The sequence below is a fragment of the Trifolium pratense genome, unplaced genomic scaffold (assembly GCF_020283565.1).
Source record: "Trifolium pratense cultivar HEN17-A07 unplaced genomic scaffold, ARS_RC_1.1 scaffold_68, whole genome shotgun sequence".
Taxonomy (NCBI): Eukaryota; Viridiplantae; Streptophyta; class Magnoliopsida; order Fabales; family Fabaceae; genus Trifolium; species Trifolium pratense.
In genome coordinates this window covers 111,789-135,039 of record NW_025721051.1, presented here as the reverse complement: position 1 = coordinate 135,039, position 23,251 = coordinate 111,789, and the positions used below count along the sequence as shown (strand labels likewise).

General features: G+C 31.8%; 1 protein-coding gene and 2 long non-coding RNA genes across 18 annotated transcripts in view; all 3 read right to left on the bottom strand.

Annotated features, from left to right (window-relative positions):
• Window positions 1–121: 121 nt before the first annotated feature.
• On the bottom strand, window positions 122–15,133 carry LOC123901495. Its single transcript, XR_006806880.1, has 38 exons — window positions 15,119–15,133; window positions 14,704–14,769; window positions 13,622–13,684; window positions 13,195–13,269; window positions 12,997–13,071; window positions 12,848–12,906; window positions 12,690–12,773; window positions 12,505–12,609; window positions 11,822–11,928; window positions 11,286–11,740; window positions 11,036–11,151; window positions 10,331–10,457; window positions 9,842–10,166; window positions 9,255–9,339; window positions 8,919–9,160; window positions 8,725–8,829; window positions 8,354–8,558; window positions 8,167–8,251; window positions 7,863–7,961; window positions 7,700–7,768; window positions 6,415–6,501; window positions 6,017–6,223; window positions 5,587–5,709; window positions 5,131–5,268; window positions 4,307–4,375; window positions 4,132–4,231; window positions 3,971–4,054; window positions 3,645–3,852; window positions 3,500–3,544; window positions 3,144–3,263; window positions 2,874–2,943; window positions 2,478–2,573; window positions 2,018–2,283; window positions 1,251–1,910; window positions 1,100–1,135; window positions 852–934; window positions 638–721; window positions 122–285 (listed from the first exon to the last, which is right to left on the bottom strand). It is a non-coding gene; the product is annotated as an uncharacterized LOC123901495 (long non-coding RNA).
• Window positions 15,134–15,458: 325 nt separating this feature from the next.
• The window catches only part of LOC123901491 (nucleobase-ascorbate transporter 6-like), a 69,608-nt gene continuing 61,815 nt past the window's right edge, over window positions 15,459–23,251 (bottom strand). For 4 of the 16 annotated variants that reach the window (XM_045951652.1, XM_045951650.1, XM_045951651.1 and 1 more), the window contains 5 exons: window positions 16,736–16,822; window positions 16,526–16,584; window positions 16,331–16,422; window positions 16,185–16,262; window positions 15,459–16,072 (listed from right to left, as the gene is read on the bottom strand). In XM_045951652.1, coding sequence (XP_045807608.1) covers window positions 15,900–16,072; window positions 16,185–16,262; window positions 16,331–16,422; window positions 16,526–16,584; window positions 16,736–16,822 — 489 coding nt within the window. In that variant the 3' untranslated portion in view covers window positions 15,459–15,899. Of the gene's footprint in view, window positions 16,073–16,184; window positions 16,423–16,525; window positions 16,585–16,735; window positions 17,878–18,202; window positions 18,327–18,560; window positions 18,673–18,841; window positions 18,946–19,342; window positions 19,613–23,251 lie in introns of those variants that run through there. The other 12 variants (XR_006806865.1, XR_006806866.1, XR_006806871.1 and 9 more) reach the window with 12 other exon arrangements.
• Window positions 21,674–22,429, bottom strand: LOC123901499. Its single transcript, XR_006806897.1, has 2 exons — window positions 21,856–22,429; window positions 21,674–21,711 (listed from the first exon to the last, which is right to left on the bottom strand). It is a non-coding gene; the product is annotated as an uncharacterized LOC123901499 (long non-coding RNA).

The following is a 23,251-nucleotide window of genomic DNA, read 5'->3' as shown; positions in this document are numbered from 1 at the left end:
ATTAGGAACAAATATATTTTGGAGTAGAAACAGAGGGAATTTATAATTAAGAATAAGTTTCATTCTGTTTAGTTATGTTTTTAATAAACCAATAGCATATTCAAACATAATTACTTTGGAATGCAATATGACGTGGTTTGATAGATTCCACATTCCGCCTAAACGAAGCTCTTAGTGAACATCTTGCACGATTAATAAATGTACCATTATGTACTGTATATTTCCCTGTCTTCAACGAACTTGTTGTCGGTGATGATTTTCCTATTTTCAAAGATGAAGAACCAACTGCAGATATACAAAATCAAATTCAAAAACACTAACTCAATTTCTTCCATATAAGGCTAATAATTATAAGGCCTGTTTGTTTGAAATTTAAGAAAAATTATTTTTTTAAAGAAAATCATTTTTTTTAGAGATTTTGAAAAAAATCTAAAGCTATTTGCCGTTTGTTTACAATCATTAAAATCTATTTTTTTAAGATGGTGTGGGATGATGAATGATTAAAAAAATGGATTTTGATAAAAGCTATTCAAAATAGATTCTCATTACAGCAGGTTGAAATAGCAGTTGCAGAAGTGTATTTCAATTAATAATAATTACACTACTATACAAAATTGCATTTAAATTGATAAATTACCGTTAGCAATATCATTTAAAGGAATTCTTCTCGCCGATCCAATAACACCATGCTCTCCTTGACTCCCGGGAAGGGGTTTAGTCACTATATTTCATAAAAACAAAATCAAAGATCCCAAAATTCATAATTACAAAAAAGGTGAATATTAATTAGGAGACAACATTAGAAAATATTCAATTAAAGAGAATGAATGGGTTTGTTTGGATATACTCACCTGATTATTCGATAACAAATTCTATCTCTTATCATTTTTGGGAAATCTCGACCATGCTCTATCTTCCAGTTTTTCCTTTTACCCTTTGCAAAAATTAAGAAATTAGGTTTCAAATGAGAGTAGAAAGCAAATCAATAAAATGATATAACTTTTAGCATAACCATATGGACAACGTAAACAGGCTTAAAAAATAGCAATTGGGTACAAAAGAATGAAACAGGGGGGAAAAAACTTTGGGTCGTCGTTACCTTCATCGGTGACAGCAAGCAGCACATTATTCTCATCTTCACGTATGAGGAGCATTTCAGACGTGCGAAGAAAAAGAAAAGTCAGAGAGAATTAGATGCGAGATGGATTATAATAAAAGGAGGAAAGAAAGAAAGAGTAGATGTTGAGTACCGAACTAAGACTGAAATGTCGACAGTCTTAAAGAAGATGACGAAATTAAACCGTACTTGTACGTAGTGCAAGGCGCAAACTCCGAGATAGAAACAATTCAACAAACAAACCAATTAAAACATCTAAGCAAGAAACCAAAATAATCAACCAAAAACAATTAAGAATATAGATCATGAAGATCAAACAAGAGGTAAATAAGAACCAGAAGAAAGAATATCGAAAACAAAAAGAATTTAATAGAGATCTAATTAATAGTTTACATCATGTGACATAACAAAGGACCCCAGATTGTTTTCGATATTAATAAACATGCCTTTCACGAACCAGAAGATCAAACACTTCTATTGACTATTAATAAGCCTGCCTTTCACGAAGCAAACATGCCTTCCAAAATAATAGTCAATAGAAGTGTGATAACAGATCTCAGAAAAGCATGTTATTACAATGTAAACTATATTTAAATCTAAAGATATTGAGGCATATTATTCTCAAAACATATCACAACCGAAAAGTAAATTGTAAAAAAAAAATATTTATAACAAAGGAAGTGAAAATTCAAGAAAAAAGGACCCCCACAAACCAACCTTTCCAAAATTCCTCATCCCCAGCCAGATGCAAAAAGATATACTTCAAACCTTTTATGCTTGAAAATTCATGTTCCTGAAACAAAAACAAAAGAACTAGAAGGTGCCAAAGAAAATTGTAAAAAAAAAATTTACAACAAAGGGAGTGAAAATTCAAGAAAAAAAGGACCCCCACAAACCAACCTTTCCAAAATTCCTCATTCCCGGCCAGATGCAAAAAGATATACTTCGAACCTTTTATGCTTGAACATTCATGCTCTTGAAACAAAAACAAAAGAACTAGAAGGTGCCAGGACATAGCATCGAAAGGGAAATATATCCCCACTCCCAATACAAATATAGGTATGTAAAAAATATACAGGTGTTTTTATCCTAAAGTTGAACGAATAGTATATTAACCTCTGCTTGCCACTGGCTAGAGCACACCACACACATTCAGAGCTGTCTCCCTGTAACACAGAAAATCAAGAAATTCAAATGAACTGAGGAGACTAAAAAGTGAAATCTTTTTTAACATAGATGATAAAATTAAAGTATCGATCACAGCCTGCAGAATATGATGCTTCATTGGAACAAATTCCCATCCTTGTAGTCAATATGAAATGTCACAATTTAAGCTTCCACCTAATACCATAGGACTTACAGCAGCAACAAGTAGCTTTACACTTGGAGGTGTACGTGTGTCGGGTTTGGCCTAATGTACTATCCAACCCAATCAAATTCCACCGGACCTATATAACTTTCAGAAACAGAATTTGTGAATCGAAATGAAAATATAATTTGATTGTCAATTCAGTTTATTACAATTTAAAATTAGTAATATTTAAGAGGTCTGCTAGTTAACTAACTACTGACTATTATTATTGAGTTAACAATTAACTGTTATCTAACTACGATTATCATAACTAAACTATAGAATACTGCAATAACCATTACATGACAATAGCATACATGGTGTATATATAAACATACACGACACAAATTATATTTGAACTTTCATGGAAGTAAATATCAATAAAACAAGAGGGCAATTAATTACCTATGTAGAACAATGTCAAGAAGTTGGTCCAACTCCCAACAATGAACAAAACCCATAATCCAGCAATCACCTAACCAATCAAAAACAAAACTCGCAATTAATAACAGCTATGAAGTAGAAATTAGCATAATACAAATACTACTCAACATCATTGCAGAACACCCAAGAGTGTCATAATAATAATAATAATAATAATAATAATAATAATAATAATATTAAAAATAATAATAATAACAACAAAAATTCAGATTTGATTAAAAGATATCTCACCTTAAAATAGTTCGGAATCAGATGCTTCAGGCCTACAATATGAAAGGGTGATAAGATATTCAAGGCCCAATAGCAAATTTGATATATTCTCGAGTGAATTCCAAAGATGCGGCTGTGAACCTGCATAAATAAAAGGCTGGTAGAATAATGATACCAGAGAGCAGAACACCCAACAAGCAACCCAATAAAGCAGGATTTATTCTTGAATGAGTCTCAGGTACGATATTGTCAACAATGCAGCGTTAAGGAACCAGCTTTATCAATGTCACATTCTTTACACATTTCAATCATGTTGTTTGATGATAATATATTCACAATAAAATTAAATATAGACAAAAAAAAATGAAAAATCTAACCTTATAAAATGAGGTGAAGAACAATGCCATGTTCTGTATAAATGACTAAACAGAGGAAACAAACTATGGTTAGACAAACACCTAACAATTAACTAAGCAAATTAAGATCTTGTTTCAATATAAAAATAAAACAATAACCACCAACTTGTTCTTCAGTAGAGCCATTTGCATATGTGCCTCAGGTATATTTGTGGTAGGTAGCGGGAGAAGGGATGGAACCCAAGTGTAGAACAAAAGGGGTTGTCGCCACCCTTCAATTATATAATGCTATAATACCCCATCATATGTATACATGCTCGCCCCTGTAAATCTCATCCATAAATTTGTCTTCGCCACCGTTTAATTTGTTACACCTTGCAAATATAATAATATAGTAATATATTATTTGATTATGGCTCCATTAAGGAAATACTTTTGCATCAAAGAAAAACCAAAGCAACACTTAAAAGACTTGTTAAAATATGTACAGACCTATTAATCAATGTTGTTTGTCGTGTGTTATATTTCTGCCACCCTCAACCATTTTTACTGGTTCCGTCCCTGGGCGGGAGTATGCTATACATTAAACATTAAAGTATCACAAAGTCAGCCAAAACTCTCAAAGTAGAATCAAATGAATAAGAATGCAGTACATGTTACAAAAATGAGACCAAACTGCAATTGACCCATGAATATGTCATACGTCTTGACATACTGCACATCATAAAAACTCCCAAATTGAAGGGATGCCACCTGCAAACATAAAAAGTGAATATCGATGTAAAAAAATTCAAGTAATAACATTAGAACTCAACGGATGGAACATACCTCTGTTAAACATTGCCATGTTAGGTTCCGATATGCCAGAACCGGGAAAAACTTTAAAAGTGTCTCAAGCTGCGATGTCAGCAAAAGTTAAAAGATTTCGGTAAGTGACTTCCCCAACAACAAATTCATTGTTCATAGCAAGCAGATAAAAATAGGCATGAAAATGTGATGTTTTGAAAATAGAAGAATAGAAAAGAAATAGAGAAGCTGTATCAAATTCTTCTTATCTGACGAATATTTATTTTTGTTCTAATCGCTACTATACGATAAATAATTAACACATATGTTGCAGATACTAGCCACAGAAAGAACCACAAAACTTCCCAATTATATAAGAGATAAAAACAATTACAAGATTAAAACTTTTTCACAACCTACACAATCCATCAATGCACTGCATGCCGCAAAAATCATTCCATTACCAATGAGTCAAATGAATATTAGTGTGTAAATTGCATCGGTAATACAACAAAGCAGATACAAGGAGTGTTTGTTTATAGTATAAAAATAAATGTCTTCAGATAAAGCACTTAAAAAGTCTGGTTCATAACACAAAACTGTTAAACTATTGTCCTTTCCTACAACTTGTAGCCACTTGTAGCCCACACATTCTGAGTTTGAATCTGGAACACAGGAGATATTGTATTTTCAAAATCAAAATTCGTAAATAATGCGATAACCAGACAAAAATGTCTTATAAAATTATTTTAAAATTTCTGGAAAATGGCCGAGTTATACCGGTCAACAAGATATTAGGTTTGCACTGTACTTTCACCAGGAAACTAGAGAAAATGTACGTGAAAAAATATAAATGCAAATCTTACCTACCACAAACCAGATGAATATGCCAGAACAAGATTCTGAATAAACAGGTACAAAATTTCATCGATATCATACTTCAGTGATTTCAAGGGGTCAAGATCTTCCCACAGAAATGAAGCAGCAGAATTTGGAAGCAGCAGCTGCCAGGAATCACCTATACCATCAGCTTGACGAAAACGAATGGGCAGTAACATCGATAAATAATTAATACATATGTTGCAGATACTAGCAACAGAAAGAACCACACAAACTTCCCAATTATAAAAGAGATAAAAAATTTACAAGATTACAACTTTTTCACCGCAATTATGAAATTATGTGTGTTTTATCTCAGGATTGAAATGGCAGTAGAATAAATTTAAAAGACAATGCAGCGGCAATTTGATTTAAGGTGGCATATGAATAAAAGAAGCAACCGAAGAGAGGAAAAAAACCAACACTCTAACAAATGTACTTACTGTTTGAACCAGATTTTCTTGACCATCATCAGGAAGAGAATCTTCAATGCAGTTCCGAGACCAATAACCTGAAGCTTTCCCCATAAGCGACACTTCTCACAACCTACACAATCCATCAATGCACTGCATGCCGCAAAATTCCATTACCAACGAATCAAATAAATTTCGTGTGTAAATTGCATCGGTAATACAACAAAGCAGATACTAGGAGTGTTTGTTTATATAGTATAAAAATAAATATGTCTTCAGATAAGCACTTAAAAAGTTTGGTTCATAACAAAAACTGTTAAACTATTGTCCTTCCTACAACTTCATTAGCATCATAAAGCACGTCCATAAGAGACGAAGCCACAATAAGCTATGCAAGTAAATAAATGATACTATGTAGTTAAGGCGAGAGCTACGTTTTCCATTAATTTTTAGTTAATACCTGATGTTTCTGAATTAATGTTGAATTTTTTGTTTGTGCTCAGGGACAATATGGCCTTTCCACAACTTAGTTTCATCAAATGGAACAGGACATGCAGCTTGAAGCTTGGGGTTGTAAAGCAGTTGTTTTATCAAGGATTCTGTTTTAAGGTCCTCATTAGGATTACCCGTATTGTACTCAGCCAGCCTGCTCGAGATAATCTGCAGCCTAAAGTGAAACATAGATTGCATCATGAATACTTCTTAACTGAAATATCTAAATGAAGCAAAGTATATATCAAGATGAATCAATTAAACTATAGACTGTGATTCCATTAAAAGCAAAATTCATGACCTTGAATATGCAAAGAATACAGCAAATTTCAGCTTGAAGAAAAAAGTGCTTAATATAACACTTACTGATCCATGTCATTCAGCACGATACACTGTCCCAAATGATCCAACCACCTGAGCGTACACATTGCAAGGTTTCATTTTGTCACGCAGCTGTATGAAACATCCAAGGTCACAATTTATAACTATCTCCTCACATTTCCTCGTTTTCAAATTTCATTGTTACATTTTTTTATTCCAGTTATAAACTTAGCTTGTCAGTTATTTTACACTTATATTAGTAAAGAGAGATAAATAAGCGAGTGAGTCAACCAAAGGTAAGAGTATATTTGAAATTTAATTATAAATCAAAGTAATTTTTTGGTTTGTTCAAAATAAACTTAAAAGACATCCATATAGGAATTAGGAACTAATGAAGTACAGTACAAATGAACATGCTAAGTAAACTTATTAAGGAAGTTACACACTTATTAAAGGTCAGATCCATGAAGTGAAAGTTCAACATGCAAAATATAAATTGAATGGCTGACTTGTATAAAAAGGAAGAATATGCCTATTTAGCTACATCACATAGAACCTCTCAAGTCATTTTGATAGTTTAAGGTTAAGTTTTGTCAATTCGACCCTTATTGCACATTAATTATCTTACACATTTTTCTTATAGTGATCACTAGTTGAATAGTTTAAAGATTAATTTATTATGATACACCTACCCCCCAAAAGATGATCACATTTTTTAATTCAAATTTGTTACTGCAAATTTTTTTTTTAAAGATGATATCCGCATTGTGAGTAAGAGCTTATGTGGGAAAAGTGGATGGAACATTTGTGTTTCACGACAGTGATTAAATTGAATAGTTGATAACTAATTTTTTTGAGACTTCAATGAGGAGATGGATTAAATGGTTGAAATCGAGGATGTGAAAAATGAGCTATAATAGAAATTAATTTATCAAACAAACACTTCTTTGGTAACTGGAAATTTCTAAAAACAACAGAGGGAGTATACAGATTGGTTTCTGTGAAGCACACCAGAATATACATGCTTCCCGCTGAGCAAGCATCATCATAAAATAATTGACAGTTAAAAACTGTATCTTGTAGTAATTAATCAACTTTAGAAATCATGATTATATCATTTGACTTTAAGAACAACTTTAAAGGACAGGGTTAATAAGAAGTAACAATACTTTTGTCTACTTGATCAAGGTTTGCCTATGTATCGTAACACTACAGGTAAAAGTCTCATCTTCAAACTTGAAATTGTTTTCGAATTAATTGAAAGAAAATTTCAACACTGGATAGTGTATACCATTATGATTAAACACATACTAGAGTGTAAGAGACTTACCATTCCAGGAACAGATTTTGATCACAAGAAAGTGTTCGCTTTAAATCTGGACAACCCGAAATCACACACCTGGGCAAAAAAAAATGAAAAATAATCATCTTCCATCACAAAGATATTAAAAATTCCATAGAGAAACTCAATTACTTAGCCTGTTCAATTATACCTTTACATTCCAATTTTTGTCTACCATCAGGTTCGGGGATTTGAGATCCCAGTGCACGACTGGAGGCTTCAGACAGTGAAAATAATTGATCCCTTTAGCCTACAATCAGATAAAGCATATATCATATACTCCCTCCGTCCCAAAATATAAGCAAAAGTTGGTTAACAAAAGTGGATGTGTTTGGTTCAAATCTTTAACCAAATACATCAAGTTTATTTGACCCACTTTTGCTTATATTTTAGGACGGAGGAAGTATAATTTAATATATTCACGTGAAAAAAGAATAATAATGTTATGTACATACCACGTCTATAGCCATTGCTAATCTTCTTCTTGGATCCTTAATTTCACTAGTTGATGGCCAATGTATCAGGCGGAATAAACTACCTCTGTCATAGATACACCAAGAAACAACAACAGTAAGACACTCAAAAATATTAATGCAAGAATCCTATAACAGATTTAGTTAACTACGGAAGAAGTTTGATTACCTAGGCTAATACTCTGTCACTATAGATAGATGGGGCCGTTTTGTAACCGCACCCATGAAGAGCACCACATTTGGATGGCGAACACGTTTCATTATTGCAACCTGAAGCAATGAAATTAACAACAAGAATTGTAACTGCCTCACAGAAACTCTTTCAATCGGTCATCGTGGAAATTCTGAACTGATAAAACTTTGACAGCAACATCCTGAAATTTTAAAGCAACGAATAAATACACCAAAATGAAGAACAATTTACCTTATAATAGAAAAATAATAAATAGCAACTCGTCATGGCAGCTAAAAGTTATTCATGCAATCACACAGACTTAGGAAACTATAGATTGTGATTCCATTAAAAGCAAAATTCATGACCTTGAATATGCAAAGAATACAGCAAATTTCAGCATGAAGAAAAAAGTGCTTGATATAACGCTTCTGATCCATGCCATTCAGCACGATACACAGTCCCAAATGATCCTTCATAAAGCAAAGAGAAGTCACATTTAGAGTCATCATGCCATTTATAATCCTTCAAAATTGAGAAGCTGGAAAAACAAAAAATTTACCAGCACCAACGCGCTCTTTGATCCGTTACTCATCCCATGATATTTCAAGCCAGTCCATTGCTAGTGATGGTTCAAGATTCATATATTTTGGAATATCCGCAGCACCCTGGTTTTCAAGCCTATTGTCTACCTGTTCCAGCTTTGACTGGATACCCATTTACCACCGAACTTCCATTTGCAACGACCTCATTGTAAGAAATTTCTTTGACCTTTCCGAACAAATGGAATTTCATGTAATAATGCTTCATAAATAGAAGGAAAAATTAGTAAGCCTAAATTTTGCACATTTGTTGCCTCTACCTTTCAAATCAAATGGATTTAGAGGTGGTTCCATACCTCCACAAGTTTGATCAACTGAAGCATAATTGAAGCCATTATTATTATTTTTGTACAAATCAGTTTCTTTATGTTGTTGATCTTCCTGTGGATGGCCCGTAAAATATTGACCAAAAACAAAGACCAACTTTAAAATATGATTAATTTCTGAAAATTTGAATTTATCAATCTTAAAATTCATACTCCACAATCTTGGGAAGGAGAAATCCAAATCATTTTTAAAGGAAGTACTACGAAATATCAGATTTGCCATACAGTATGAAAAAGGAAGATTAAATATTTGCAATAGGCGATCTGTAATTTTTGGTAAATATAAAATGAAACACGGGGATAACAATTTCTTCACGGCGTAAATAGCTCAATTTACACATGCAAACATGATGTTTGTGTGGATATGCATAATTTTAAAAATTAATAGAGACTAAACTTTGTAAGTGCGATTCATACTGAACATCCCGCTTGATGAAACAATTTATACCCTACTAAGTGCCAAGTATCATCAATGCTGCATATATGCTGAACTTAAAATAATAATCGTTCAAAACAGCCAGAAGATCAAATGGTCAGGTATATAAAGTGATGCATACCTGTATACAGGTCATTGTTGGGAGAATTCTGATTAAAACATATCACTTGAGGAGATGCTGCATCATCCGCATAGGGCGATTGAGAATCTCTCATATGAGAAATTTGAAATGGGGAAGGTATGGAAGACACGTATGCTCCATAAATTGATGAATCTGGCCCAAAAATATTTCCTGGTTCCCCAACCAGGTCAACAACATACTCCACATACCGCAGATACAGATCGATTTCCAGGTTTTGAAACACCATTTGCACTTGATTTCCCAACCTTTGTAGCACCTTTCGATGTTACACTCGCTGAAGCTTCTCTGGCTGACTCGAATGACTCTAAGGAAGAAAAAAAAAAGGTTAAAAAAACAAAATAACAAATCTACATGATATTATCCAAAATGCTACAGTCAAAAGAAAGAAAAGCAAGATTTATTCATACATGCATTGCATATTGTACATACATAATACAGTACATCTAAAATATTGTGGAAGACACACACCTTTTACAGAGCAATGACAACACTCTCGCGTGATGACTGGTGTTTCACAAGCTTTATAAACGCATGATTGTAAAGTCTTGGAACATTTCTTGCACCATAACATTCTTAATAGACAGCTATTTGACATCTGCAAAATATATATAATGACACATTTTTCATATCAATTGCAATGACATTTCATCACGGGGTAAAGAAAAAAAAAAAAAAAAAAACAAATCTTGTTGTTTCCTTGATATAAGGGCCGAACACACCAAGAGAATGCGAATTATTACAAAAGACATTAACAATTCAGATTAGTTAGAAACAAAAATGAGAACAATGCACATGATCCCTCTAATCCTTTTCATCTCTCCCACGTTGGTTCTGCACTTCTGCAACTTATGAGATACTTTCAAAAAATCACACACCACCACCATAGTCTCTCCCCTCTCTAAAACATTATTCCATCACCCCCTTGATTTCATCTAATCATGGTCCACCCATATTTTAGGTGAGGGACTTAGTTGAGCTCTCTCCTTAGAATTCACCGAATTATTAGGTTTGTATAGAACATATGAGCTTATTATTTTGAATATGTTTATTGTTTTTACTAAAAAAATGCATTTTGGGAGAACATCTTTTAATTAATGATTTGAATCTCAATTTGATAACCATGTTTGCAACAACTAAATTCCAGAACTTCTTAGATAGTGGTAAGAAACTAACCTCCCCTGCATAATTCCAGAAGAATTTGTATGAAGGGACTGAATAGTAAATATTTGTTAAAAACCACTATAATCTTACTGTACATATTTGTGTTTCAAATATGCTCCCTGTACACTCTGTTGCAAAAACAAAAAATTGATTTAAAGCATACATCAAACCAAAAATGAAGAATCAAATCAAACTACATATTGCGTTGTCTCAACTGTTATTAGAATAGCTGATACAAAAACCATCAGTTAACAACAAATACCTGTATACATTCAACATGTCCAAGAAGATCATTGAGATCTGGGGCAGGAAAAATGTCCCTAAAGAAGATGCAACACTTGTATTTGTCTGCAATTAGAAGGAATTCATTAACAACATAAAGTAGCAGAACATAAAAACAAAAGACCTCACATTCATTATAATCATAGTTACACATCGAAACATGGAAAACCAATAAAACAAGTAAGAGGCGTGAATGAATAAAGGCAACTTTCCTTTTAACAATGGGTACCAAGGTTGCACAGGCGCTGCATTATTCACAAGCGGCTGCATGCCTGATTGTACTTGTTGAGGCGTTCCAGGAGTGGGACAAAGGCACATTAGCAGCAGCTGCATTATTCACAAGCGGCTGCATGCCTGATTGTACTTGTTGAGGCGTTCCAGGAGTGGGAATCATTGCCCAAGTTCCAGAAGAGACAACATTAATTAAAAGTGGCACTAAACCAGGACAATACATATTATAAAATATCAACAAAACTTATGCAAATGGAAACCAATTCAATCTAAATGAAGTCTAACCTCTCTATGCGATAATCAGTCCTTCACGCACACATGGCATGGAGACATGTGGAACACTTGACACATTGTGTGCATGAACCATCGATTTGCTTACAAATAACACAAATCTGAAATTGAACTAATACAGAATTTAGATTGAATTGGAATGAACAAAACTAAGTAATGATGTAACTTAGTGTAAAATGTGCAAAGAATAAATTCCATCAATTGGTGACTAGAATTAGGTAGGACCATTACTATATTTTTTCGAGGAAAAATTTATACACATTAGTGAGTGATAATATCAAACTATACTTCTTTTGAAAATAATATACAAGTACATTTTCTGCATAGGCAAAAGAGCTTCAAATACGCTACCCTCACAAAAGAATTTGATGGAATACTCAAGATACCCAAAGCATGCTAAATTTACTCATCACTAGCAAAAAAACTTCAGGTCGAAACCAGACACAAGTTACATGAACCATAGTGGAACATCAGTATGCTTTAGAGCACAACCTGAGTGTCCAACAATACGTTTCACATAAAGTGTGCAGTTAGATCTTAAAAATAAAGTGTGCAGTTATTTGATCAGGCAGGCATACACATGTGAACCACACATAAAAACTCACTAATTCAGGACTTTTTTTTTGAGACACGTTGGAAACAGAAGGAATGAAAAACTTAGACAAAAACAGAAGCACCTATAACTCTCCCTTAGAATGGCACTGATTGCTTCTTTTGTTCTTTTGACATTTTTTTCCGCTTGGCTGATAAACTGACAATGGAAGTCTCCATTGGTGTGGCCCCTGTAAAAAATTAATGACCACATGAACTACAGTAATAACCAAGGGGCATATAGCTAGGTGAATTTTTATCAAGAAGGAACCTTTGACATTGAAGTAACACCAAGTAAGTTTACTGCACTTTTTCTGGCAGTGAATAAATCCCCCCTTCATCCACTAACTTCGTCCTGAATACAAAATTTTGGTCAGAAATGACTACAAATTATCTAAAACAGTAACGAAAAAAAAAATCGCACTATACCTGAAGGAAGATTCTTCCGTATATACTGTATCAGCATCTTCTTCCCACTCTGACATGTCCTGCAAATTGCATTACCATAAGACATCAATGAGAAAGGGTCTCTTGGGAAAAAAGTCCATCCCTGTTACTTTTTTGAAATAAATTCTGACCTTTACATTTATGACCAATGCTGGGAAGATTGCAGATTCCAATAGAGCTGTAAAATGTGGAGAAACTAACCCTGTCTTATAATTGAAATATTACGTCTTTAAATTGAAGAATATATCAATTACAAAATTCAAAACATCCTAACAATTAAAACAGACACTAAAAATAAATTGCAAGTCAATAAAATTGATATAACCTACCGGACCAGTCTCCAGCACATTTGAAATTACTTCATAACCAAGGGAGAGAATCCTCTCTGAAAGGAAATGAAGTCTCTGCAAAAAGGAATTACACTGTTCAGATTTTGAAATGACAAAAAATAAATAATATAATTATAAAATTAAGGTTACACAAGTCTAGAATCAAGTTATAGATAACAGAAGATTTGGAAGCCGTGTGGAAAATGAATATAGCAAGCATAACCATTAATCAAGCCAACTACTAATCAGATACTAAGAACAAAATTTAAGAATATCATCTTATGCTGATATTTTTGCTAAATTTGACTATGCTTAGAGTACAATTTATAATATCTGGCATCAACCTGAAAATGGAGGAGTTATATTTTATTATACAATACCAAACATGCATATAACCAAAAATTAAAATACTTAGAAACTATATTACTTGTCAGAAGAGGAGCTTGAGTAGATGAGCATGTAGGACTTTACCTATCAGTAGGAATGTCTCCTTCAAAAAAAAAAAAGTAGGAATGTCAGATTAAAAATGAATTAAAAATTTCAGATTAATTAGCAACAAAAAAAAAAGAATTTACCATATAAAGACCATAACTTCAGAGGGAGGAGAAAAAATTCACATACATTCTTGAACCAAATACCAAAAGAGAAATAAAAGGTTACAATAGCTGACATTTTGCATTAAATAACAAAAATTTACAAATTATCAAGACCACCAACAGTGAATTTCGAATATCTGAAAGGGTCTGAGAAGAAGCGCATGAAGAACAATAAGTGCATTGATGGTCCGCATTAGAATTTTAAGGTCCGCATTAGGATTACATGTATTGTACTCAGCCTGCTCGAGATAATCTGCAGCCTAAACACCCTTTTTTAATGAAATGACTACCACATCACCCTTTTTAGCCACATCATATCCAAGTCAGCATTTCTGTTTGCCACGTGTACGTTTTCAACGGGGTTAGTGGCAAAGTTGACGGAAAGGACTAACTAATGCAAACGGTGCAAACATAAGGGACTAAATTGATACGTTTTAAACGTAAAGGACCAACTTGAAACCTAAAATAAACGTAAGGGATCAAATGTGTAGTTAAACCTTTAAAAAATAATTTATTATGATACACCTACCCCCCAAAAGATGATCACATTTTTCAATTCAAATTTGTTACTGCACATTTTTTTTAAAGATGATATCCGCATTGTGAGTAAGAAAGAGCTTATGTGGGAAAAGTGGATGGAACATTTGTGTTTCACGACAGAGATTAAGTTGAATAGTTGATAACTAATTTTTTTGAGACTTCAATGAGGAGATGGATTAAATGGTTGAAATCGAGGATGTGAAAAATCAGCTATAATAGAAATTAATTTATCAAACAAACACTTCTTTGGTAACCGGAAATTTCTAAAAACAACAGAGGGAGTATACAGATTGGTTTCTGTGAAGCACACCAGAATATACAGATTGGTTCACTCTATCATCAAAATTCCTAGGCAATTACTTTATTAACTCACCACTACTATGCCAGCGGCTAGAATTTTCATTTGATTCCAAGTGACCAACAACACCAGATCACCAACCTGCCATAACCGTAAAAATGCATTTCAGGTTAATAAAATCATACTAATATGAAGTCTACAAAGTCTCTTTTATTGATCAAGGCATTGGAGAATGGAGATTAAAATGTAGAAGTGTACAAAACCAGAAGCAGAAGCATTAAAACGTGCAAAACCAGAACGTGTAATTATGCAAAAATGCAATGTGCACAACCAGAAACCAGAACTAAATGCATTTAAATGTGCAGAACCATAACGCAATTATACATAAACCATAACTCAATGAACAACATTACTCATGCAACCAACACAACTTCATTAGAACAAAACCTTGAAGCTAAAAGGATGTTGACAGTGATGATGAGGACTGTACCTTTCAGCCTCAAATCTTTCTCTTTCAATTCTTAAATGTGGTTCTGCACTTCAGGGAGCACAAAGGCTTGAATAAATCCACCGGAGTCAATCTGAATAGAAAAAGACAAAATTAGAAAGTATCAAACTTACCAACTCTATTTTGGGAATTACTATATTGAAATTTGCATATACACTAAAAAATTCAAATGTAAAAATTTGAGTGAGGATATGAACCGACCAATACCAATCAATACAATAAGAGTGAAAAGAGAAATGCCTTTGAGGAGGCTGAACATGCAGTATTTCGTCCTTACGTAAACACCTGAAAACATAACCATATTGTTTGTTTTTTTTTTTTAAAAAAAAAAGAGATATATAATCTTATCTGTTCTAAGTGGAAAGAAATAACACCAATTCTCAAAACTCGAAAATAGCAAGTACTATTCAAAGATACCCACTCTAGTTTATAAATTATGTTCAAAGTCAGAGTATTACAGCCCTATATCTACAAAAAAATACACGCTATTTACAACCTCCGCGGATGGTTTTGCGGGAGTTTTGAAAACTGCCGCTTATTAGAATCCAATAGTAAATATGCGGGGGATTTGGATGAGCGTTGGTATCCTGTTCAAACTGCGGCGGTTGGGTTTGCGGAGGTTTCAAACCCCCGCACATGGTTAAATATGTGTAAAAAAAATATATCACAACCAAAACTTTGATTACAAATATAATCTCAGTGACATAAAAATTAAACACTTACCAAAATAAGTATCAAATTTTAAACAACCTTATAAAAAGCTCTAATTGAAAGTTAAAACGAAATTATATATAGAGAAGCCTAATGTGGAAAGGAAGTATGCTCCTTGTCTGAGTGTGCAAATAAGAGGCAGCAAGAATATAGAGAAGCCTAATATGAACTTTGTTCTAAAACTGTTAAGGTTGCAGAACTGAAGAAAACTAATGCCTCCAGCACCTACAAATGATGAATGAAAATTGAATCATTATATGGTGGTGTGTCTTCTAAGTATCATAATAAATAAAAGTATATATATAACCTGTATGAGTTTATCTTAAATCAAACATACCAACATAAGCAAAGAATAAGCAGTACAGGGCAGCAACAATTGCAGGTGGGATAAATGCGAAAACTGTTCCAAATTTTCCTAAATCATGAAAGAAATGTTAGTAATTACAAATCAAATTACAAACTTATCGTGTTTAACTGACTCACCTAAAATTGAAGAGAAAATCATGAATCCAGCAGATATCGGCACAACTCTTCGACTGCCAACACATGTCAAAGCCAATAGACCTGCATTTTCTCTGTTGGGAAAACAAATAAAAATCACTTTGATTCCTTACATTAACAAAAAAGTAGTGCTTGATTGCTTAGTAAAGAATACAAACAGAATAATTTCAGCCTTACACAGACACGGACGATCCACTAATTGTTCCAAACAATTCTGATAACAGAATGCCGACTCCCTAACAAGCATAAATAAGATACTTGAAAGTGAAAGTTCTACTTGATTACTAGGTGAAAATCATCATTACAGTCAAATCAATTTTTAACTTTTACAATTATTAGTTATCACGATTATCATTTATAAAGCAAGATTTAGTCATATATTCGTACCTGCCAACCAATACCCTGACTAAGAATAGAAGGCAGTAATGGTGTTGCACTTGCATACCTATATACAGCAATGAAAGCTCCACTAGACTGTGAACCAAAAAGACAGAATATACAATTTAAGAAAATCATTTTCACAAGAAAGAATAACAATTAATCAGAAACCAAATCCCATTCCAATTTTAAAAAGAGAATATCTTCAGAAAGATAGATGTAACATATATCCACTTGAGTGAGAGAAAGCTTTCCAATAAGGGCAAAAATGCACTCTAGTCAAAATAGTACCATTGTATACTTGAATTGAAATTATAAAAAAATATATTTGAAAAAGAGAAAATCAATGAATGGATATAATTCAATCTCATTCGCTAAAGTATAAAGACACTACGTGGATGCAACTTGAAGGAACTCTGCCTGGGACACAAATACTAGAAAATAAGCTCCGGCAGACCAATCCCTATACACTTAGCAACCTACACCCACACAAGCATCAATGTTGAAATTTTAGTTGATCAATGTTGAATTCTAGTTGATCAATGTTGAACATGACCAGTGTAAGTGTAAATACGAGTAAAAGGCTTAACCCAGGAAAACCAATGGAACTCGTGTCACCATCCAATCACAGATACGGTAAAGCTCTAGTTCCACTCTTTACCACAGTCACTGTAAACAAAAACCAATTTTCAATAACCATCTGAAATTCAAAAGGTTATCAAAATTTTCATCTTTATTACCTTCGCAATAAGTGAATTTGAGCAGGAGTTAACAAGAGTTAAAGGCTGCTAAGAGTTACCAGGTTTGCCAATTGTTTGACACCAAACATTATTAACTTGAAAACCAATTACAAACTCAATCCTGATTCAAAATTAAACTGAACTATTAATCTATAAAAAATGTAAACATTATTTAACATCTTCCAAGCAAAATCATGTTAACACAACATTATAATAACTCGCCGTTCTCATGGCATGACTGAAACATGTGGAGCATGAGACATAATGTCAAGTTAAATAAATAGTGCTAACTTAACATTCATACCTGGTACAGATATGTCCGCAATTTCATCAAGAGCCCTGCACACAGAAGTTGCAGTACCTTCCTCACATAAGGCAATATAGGCAGCAAAGAAGGAAGAGGCTGATTTTCTACATTTAGATAAAGGTTCTCAATAAAAAAATTTACTATTATATTATATTATATATTACTATATACAAAGAAAAGCTGATCTCACAGACCAGAAATCTCTAAGAACTTAATAAATAGAATACCAACCCATCAGATTTTAATCACATAATTACACATTTCATAAACAAAAGGTTATTCAGTGCTTCTAAATCTAGTGCAGCACTAATTAATTTCAGTATATCAAATTATTTGAAGAAAACAGGTTTAAAAGAAATGATATCATACTTTGAGTCATTTATGAAATTTGAATAATAAAGAACGTCTATTTAAATACTGAATGCTCACCTTGTTGAGAACAACCACATGTGATTTGTTGGTAATAGCCATTTTCTGCAATAAGAGATTATATCAAGGGTTGAATAGAACTTTGGCTTTCCATTGCCCAATTCAGTAACTGTTGTAACCACCACTGCTCAGAGCAAGAAATACCAATGAATATATATGATAGGAAATAATACTACATCACACAATTCCAAAAACATATTTAAGTCTATTTTTTACATAAAATTTGGGCTAACTTTGATGACACAGTAAAATTCAGCCTTTGTAGATACAAAAATGCAACACGTGCATGAGGAGTTCAGTTGCCAAACTTGCTATGAATCATAGTGAAACAACTTAAACAATTATTAAAAAAACTTACATCTTTTGATCGTGGGAGTGTTGATTCAATCTCCTTGGATTCAAGACTATACAGATATTTGTAGAACTTCATAATTTTTTTTAATTGTTGCAGTATTTGTTCCTTTTTTCAACTACATCAGGGAAAAACACAAGACGGTCTACTCATGCATCGAAAACAAAATTGAGCAATGAATTTTAGCGACTCATATGATGATAAATTGAGCAATGTACCATAACAAACATCAAATAGTAATGAGGATAATTTAGAAAAAAAATTAGAGATTCAGAATCTGGTTGTACTTTAATGGTTGCTTGAACAAGGCATTAGAGGCTACCAAATCATAGGACTGTATTATTTCAACTGGAAGGTTTTCTTGTGCAAGGATGGGAACTAGATCTAAAACCTGTAAAAAAGAAAATAGAAAGGTTAACGGCATACTCAAAAGCATTCCAAATCACATAAAAACATGTGTTCAGCGTAAGGGTTTAGATTAAGAGTGAGGGGTTACTGGCAAAACGGGATAAACAAACCTATTGGAAATTGAGCATGAAATTCAAAAACCAACAATAAATAAAATGAAATTGGCATTGAATTTGTAACAAGAGAGAACCAATTCGGATTTAGGGTTCATATGAATATTAGGGTTTGGATGAAATTGAAAACTATGCAATTTGGAGATGAAATCAGAAAATTAACAGGTGGAATTTGAAACGAACATATATGAAATTAGGGAATAGGAATTCATGGACCAAATATTATGGACAATGAGAGAGAAGAGATCAAAGAAAAGGGAAACTCACCATGAGAGAAAAATGACGGCGACAATTTGCTTTCTCGTTTCGGTGAAAGAATCTAAAAAATTGAAAGGGAAAGAGAGATTCTTATATTGGTTTGTGGATGTGAAGAATTTAAATCGAAGCAAGAAATGGATGCAGAAGAAAAACGGTGGCTAGCGAGAGAGATAAAGAAAGGAAGAGGAGAAGGCGATTTTGTTCGTTCATCCTCTGAACCTCTTTGCGTGGAAAAAGGAATTCGTTCAATTCAAATTCAATTCTTTCTGTTTTCTATTTGGTTTGTAATAGTATCCGGATCCGGGTAAAAATGAGCCCACAAAAATAAACATTTTAATATTTAAATTTTCATAATTATCAAATAAATAAATAAATAAATGCTTAATAAATCACCAACAAATAAGTTTGTCTTTAAAAATGTCATTTTTTAATTTGCGTACAAATTATAATAACTAGTGGCCAGTCTGTGTGGCCCAATTTTATGAAAATAAAATGTATTAAAAAATGTAAATGATTAGATGAAAATAAAAAAGTATAGAAGTTACTTTTTGTTTGAGAGAGAAAGTTACTAAAATAGAAGTTAAAAAAATGTGGAAGTTAAGAAGAAATTAAAAAAAAAAAAGAAAAAAAACTGTTATGGGTATTATGGGAATTACAGAAAAAGGCAACACCAAAATTTAAGTATTCCCTTTATTATTAGCTATAAATAAATAATAACTCAAAATTCCAAATAAAATTTAATTTAAGTCCAAACTATCAATTTTAGAACGAATAATGTAAAGTTTAATTTGATGAAAATATAGAGATCAAATATATATTTAAATTTTGTCATATATATATATATATATATATATATATATATATATATATATATATATATATATATATATATATATATATATATATATATAAAATTTAATTATAAAACCAACTTAACACATTTTAAATAATAATTGTTAGTATGAAACTTCACCTACATCTAAAAAATATATATATATTATAGTGAATTTATAATACTCAACTAATTATTATGATATTACTTGTACTGTTGTTTGATAGATATAATTTCAAAACAAAAATCAATCAGAATGTTAATACCAAAGAAAATATGTACCACTGAATAATTCATGCATCTTTGTTATATATTTTAATTGTCTTATTTAAATTTTTTAATTTCATCTTCCTTATTTTTTTATCCATAATTTCATCTTTCTATCATTTTATCTTCGTTATCATATACAATTTCTTATGAAATTCTTAATTTCATTGAACAAAAATTTCGTTTAAAAAATATTGACTTCAAAACCATGGACAAATGAAAGTTTTTATATTAAAAATTCACATTCACAAATTTTTAATGGCTCGTGTAAGACCCCGATATTTTACGCGGCTTATATATTTAAATATTGTATAGTTGTTGAATTGAAAATATTTTATTTATAATTTACCCAATGATAGTATTATTTTATAAATGTTTTTATGAGCTTAAATTCTCGTTCGTGATTAATTAAATTATAAATTATATCTTTATTTTTGTATAGCAACAATCCATAGGAATATTATTTATTTTAAGAGTACTTATTTTTATTTTATAAATCAATGAGGTTAAGGGAATGACTAAGTTAGTATTTTGAGTATGTGGACCAATAGCTACATTATAGCAACAAGAAGATAGAGATAATAAAGGAGAGTTACTATATGTAGTGCAACATGATTAGCAAATCCATCATCATTATTTCTTCTTATTATTATTTTCATTATTATAACTAGTGGCCAGACGGACGCGTTCCGCACCCGTCTGTGTGATCCGATTTTATGAAAATAAAAATATGTTAAAAAACATAAATGTTTGATGAAAACAAAAAAGTATAGACTTATTTTTTATTTGAAAGAAGTTATTAAGATAGAAAGTTAATTAAATAATGTAGAAGTGTTGAGCATAAAATTGGATCACATAGACGGCCATTATTAAAATAGAACTCAATGTGATAATAGAAAATCACTACACATGTGTCTAGTATAATCTTTTATACAACTCAGTAGAATAGAACTCAATATCAAGACCCAAATGTATAATAGAATATGTTCAGGCGAGTCATTAATTAGTCATAGACAATTAAATAATGGTTTGATTAAAAATATGATTTTATTTAATTTGGAATATTTTTATAGTTATTCACATGTAAATCAACACATTGTTACCAATTACTTAATGAGTTAACCTCTGTACTTTGATTAGCAAAAATATGCTTAAGAAAAACTCATTAGATATGTAGTAGAGGAAGATAATTAAAGAATACATAATGAATGAATACAAATTTATTAATGGCACATAAGATCTCAAAGAATAAAAACTCTTGAATAGAAAATGAAAATTCCTGTATAACAAAAAAAAAAAAAAAATGAAAACTCCTCTACCAAAAAAAAAATGGAAATGAAAATTCTACACCACAACTACGAACACTTTAGTCATGTTAAGTATAAAGGATAGAGAGATATATATTCATAGAAAGCAATAATACCATCAACGACATTGTTTAAGAAGGCCAAATATGAAATCTGAACCATGAATATTTTTCATTTCCCTGCATATATATTTTTATCAATCATTATGAATAAGACGAAATTAACTTAAAAATAATGGATATTATAATTAGCACATTATAGTGGCACGTTAATTTGGGCCGAATATAATTGAAACCTTATAAAAATTTATACATACATGCCCGTCTAGATTCCCAACAATCAAACTACCGCAAAAGCAATAAAAAATTCACAAATTTTGAAGGGTAACAAAAACTTGTATTGCATTCACTTAGCACCCCTTTGGAGTACCATAGTCAGAATATCGATATGTCGCCAAAATAATTTTCTTTTGCACATCAAAAATTCACTTGTAGGATGATTTTCTTTTGCACCCACATTTTATAAAACAAATAATTTTTGCACACACATTGCTAACCATCCCGTTCATATGTTTTTATTGATTGACATATGTCTTTCTCGTTTTGTACTGTAATGTAGTCTCGCTGTTTACTCTTCTCCTCGTGTCTGTCTCTTGCCGCTTTAATGTTACCATCATCAGTGTAGCCCATATGCTGCTCTATCTTTCTTCATTTCTCTCATAACAGTTCACCTTAATGATGAACAAAACACCTTCAAGTATTATTAATTTTGGAAGACCTTCATGATAAATGACATAAACTACAATCAAAGATATTGAACAAATAATTAACATGGTATAAATGAGATAAAAATAAAATAAAATTGAGATATAAAAAAATAGAACACAACAATAAAAGGATAAAAACAATGGTTAAATTTACAACATGCAAAGAAAAAAGAAACAAAGATAGATGAAAAGAAAATTACCATGGTCAAATTCGATCATCACAACACAACATGATATTTGAAGTATTTTTTTTTTACAATAATATGTGTATTTGAAGTTAAAAACATAACATCACACTACACAACAAAAAGAAAACAAAAACGTGACACTGCATATTATTATTAGAATACATGCATCACATATTATTGAGAACAAAATCACTATACAAAATGGAACGTTAGAGAGGATAGAAATTAAGTAATGCAAAGAAGTTTAGAACACATTAAATTTTATTTAATTAGAGCGATATGCAACTCTTTCAAATGATTGTATAAAGTTGTAAGACGTTGAAAGAAATTGCATGAAAATATTTTGTTTGCATTGTACTCTATTGTTCTATATATCCTCCATATATTTGATGTTAATTTGGAAAGGAATTGAAGTTATGCAACAGAAATTATATAACTGCAAATAGAATGTTAGATTCGAGTGATATATAGAATGATTGACAAATATTTAAGTTAAAAAAAAAATTGAGGAAAGAAAACAGGAATGAATACAAATATTGTTGAAGAAAAATTGAGAAG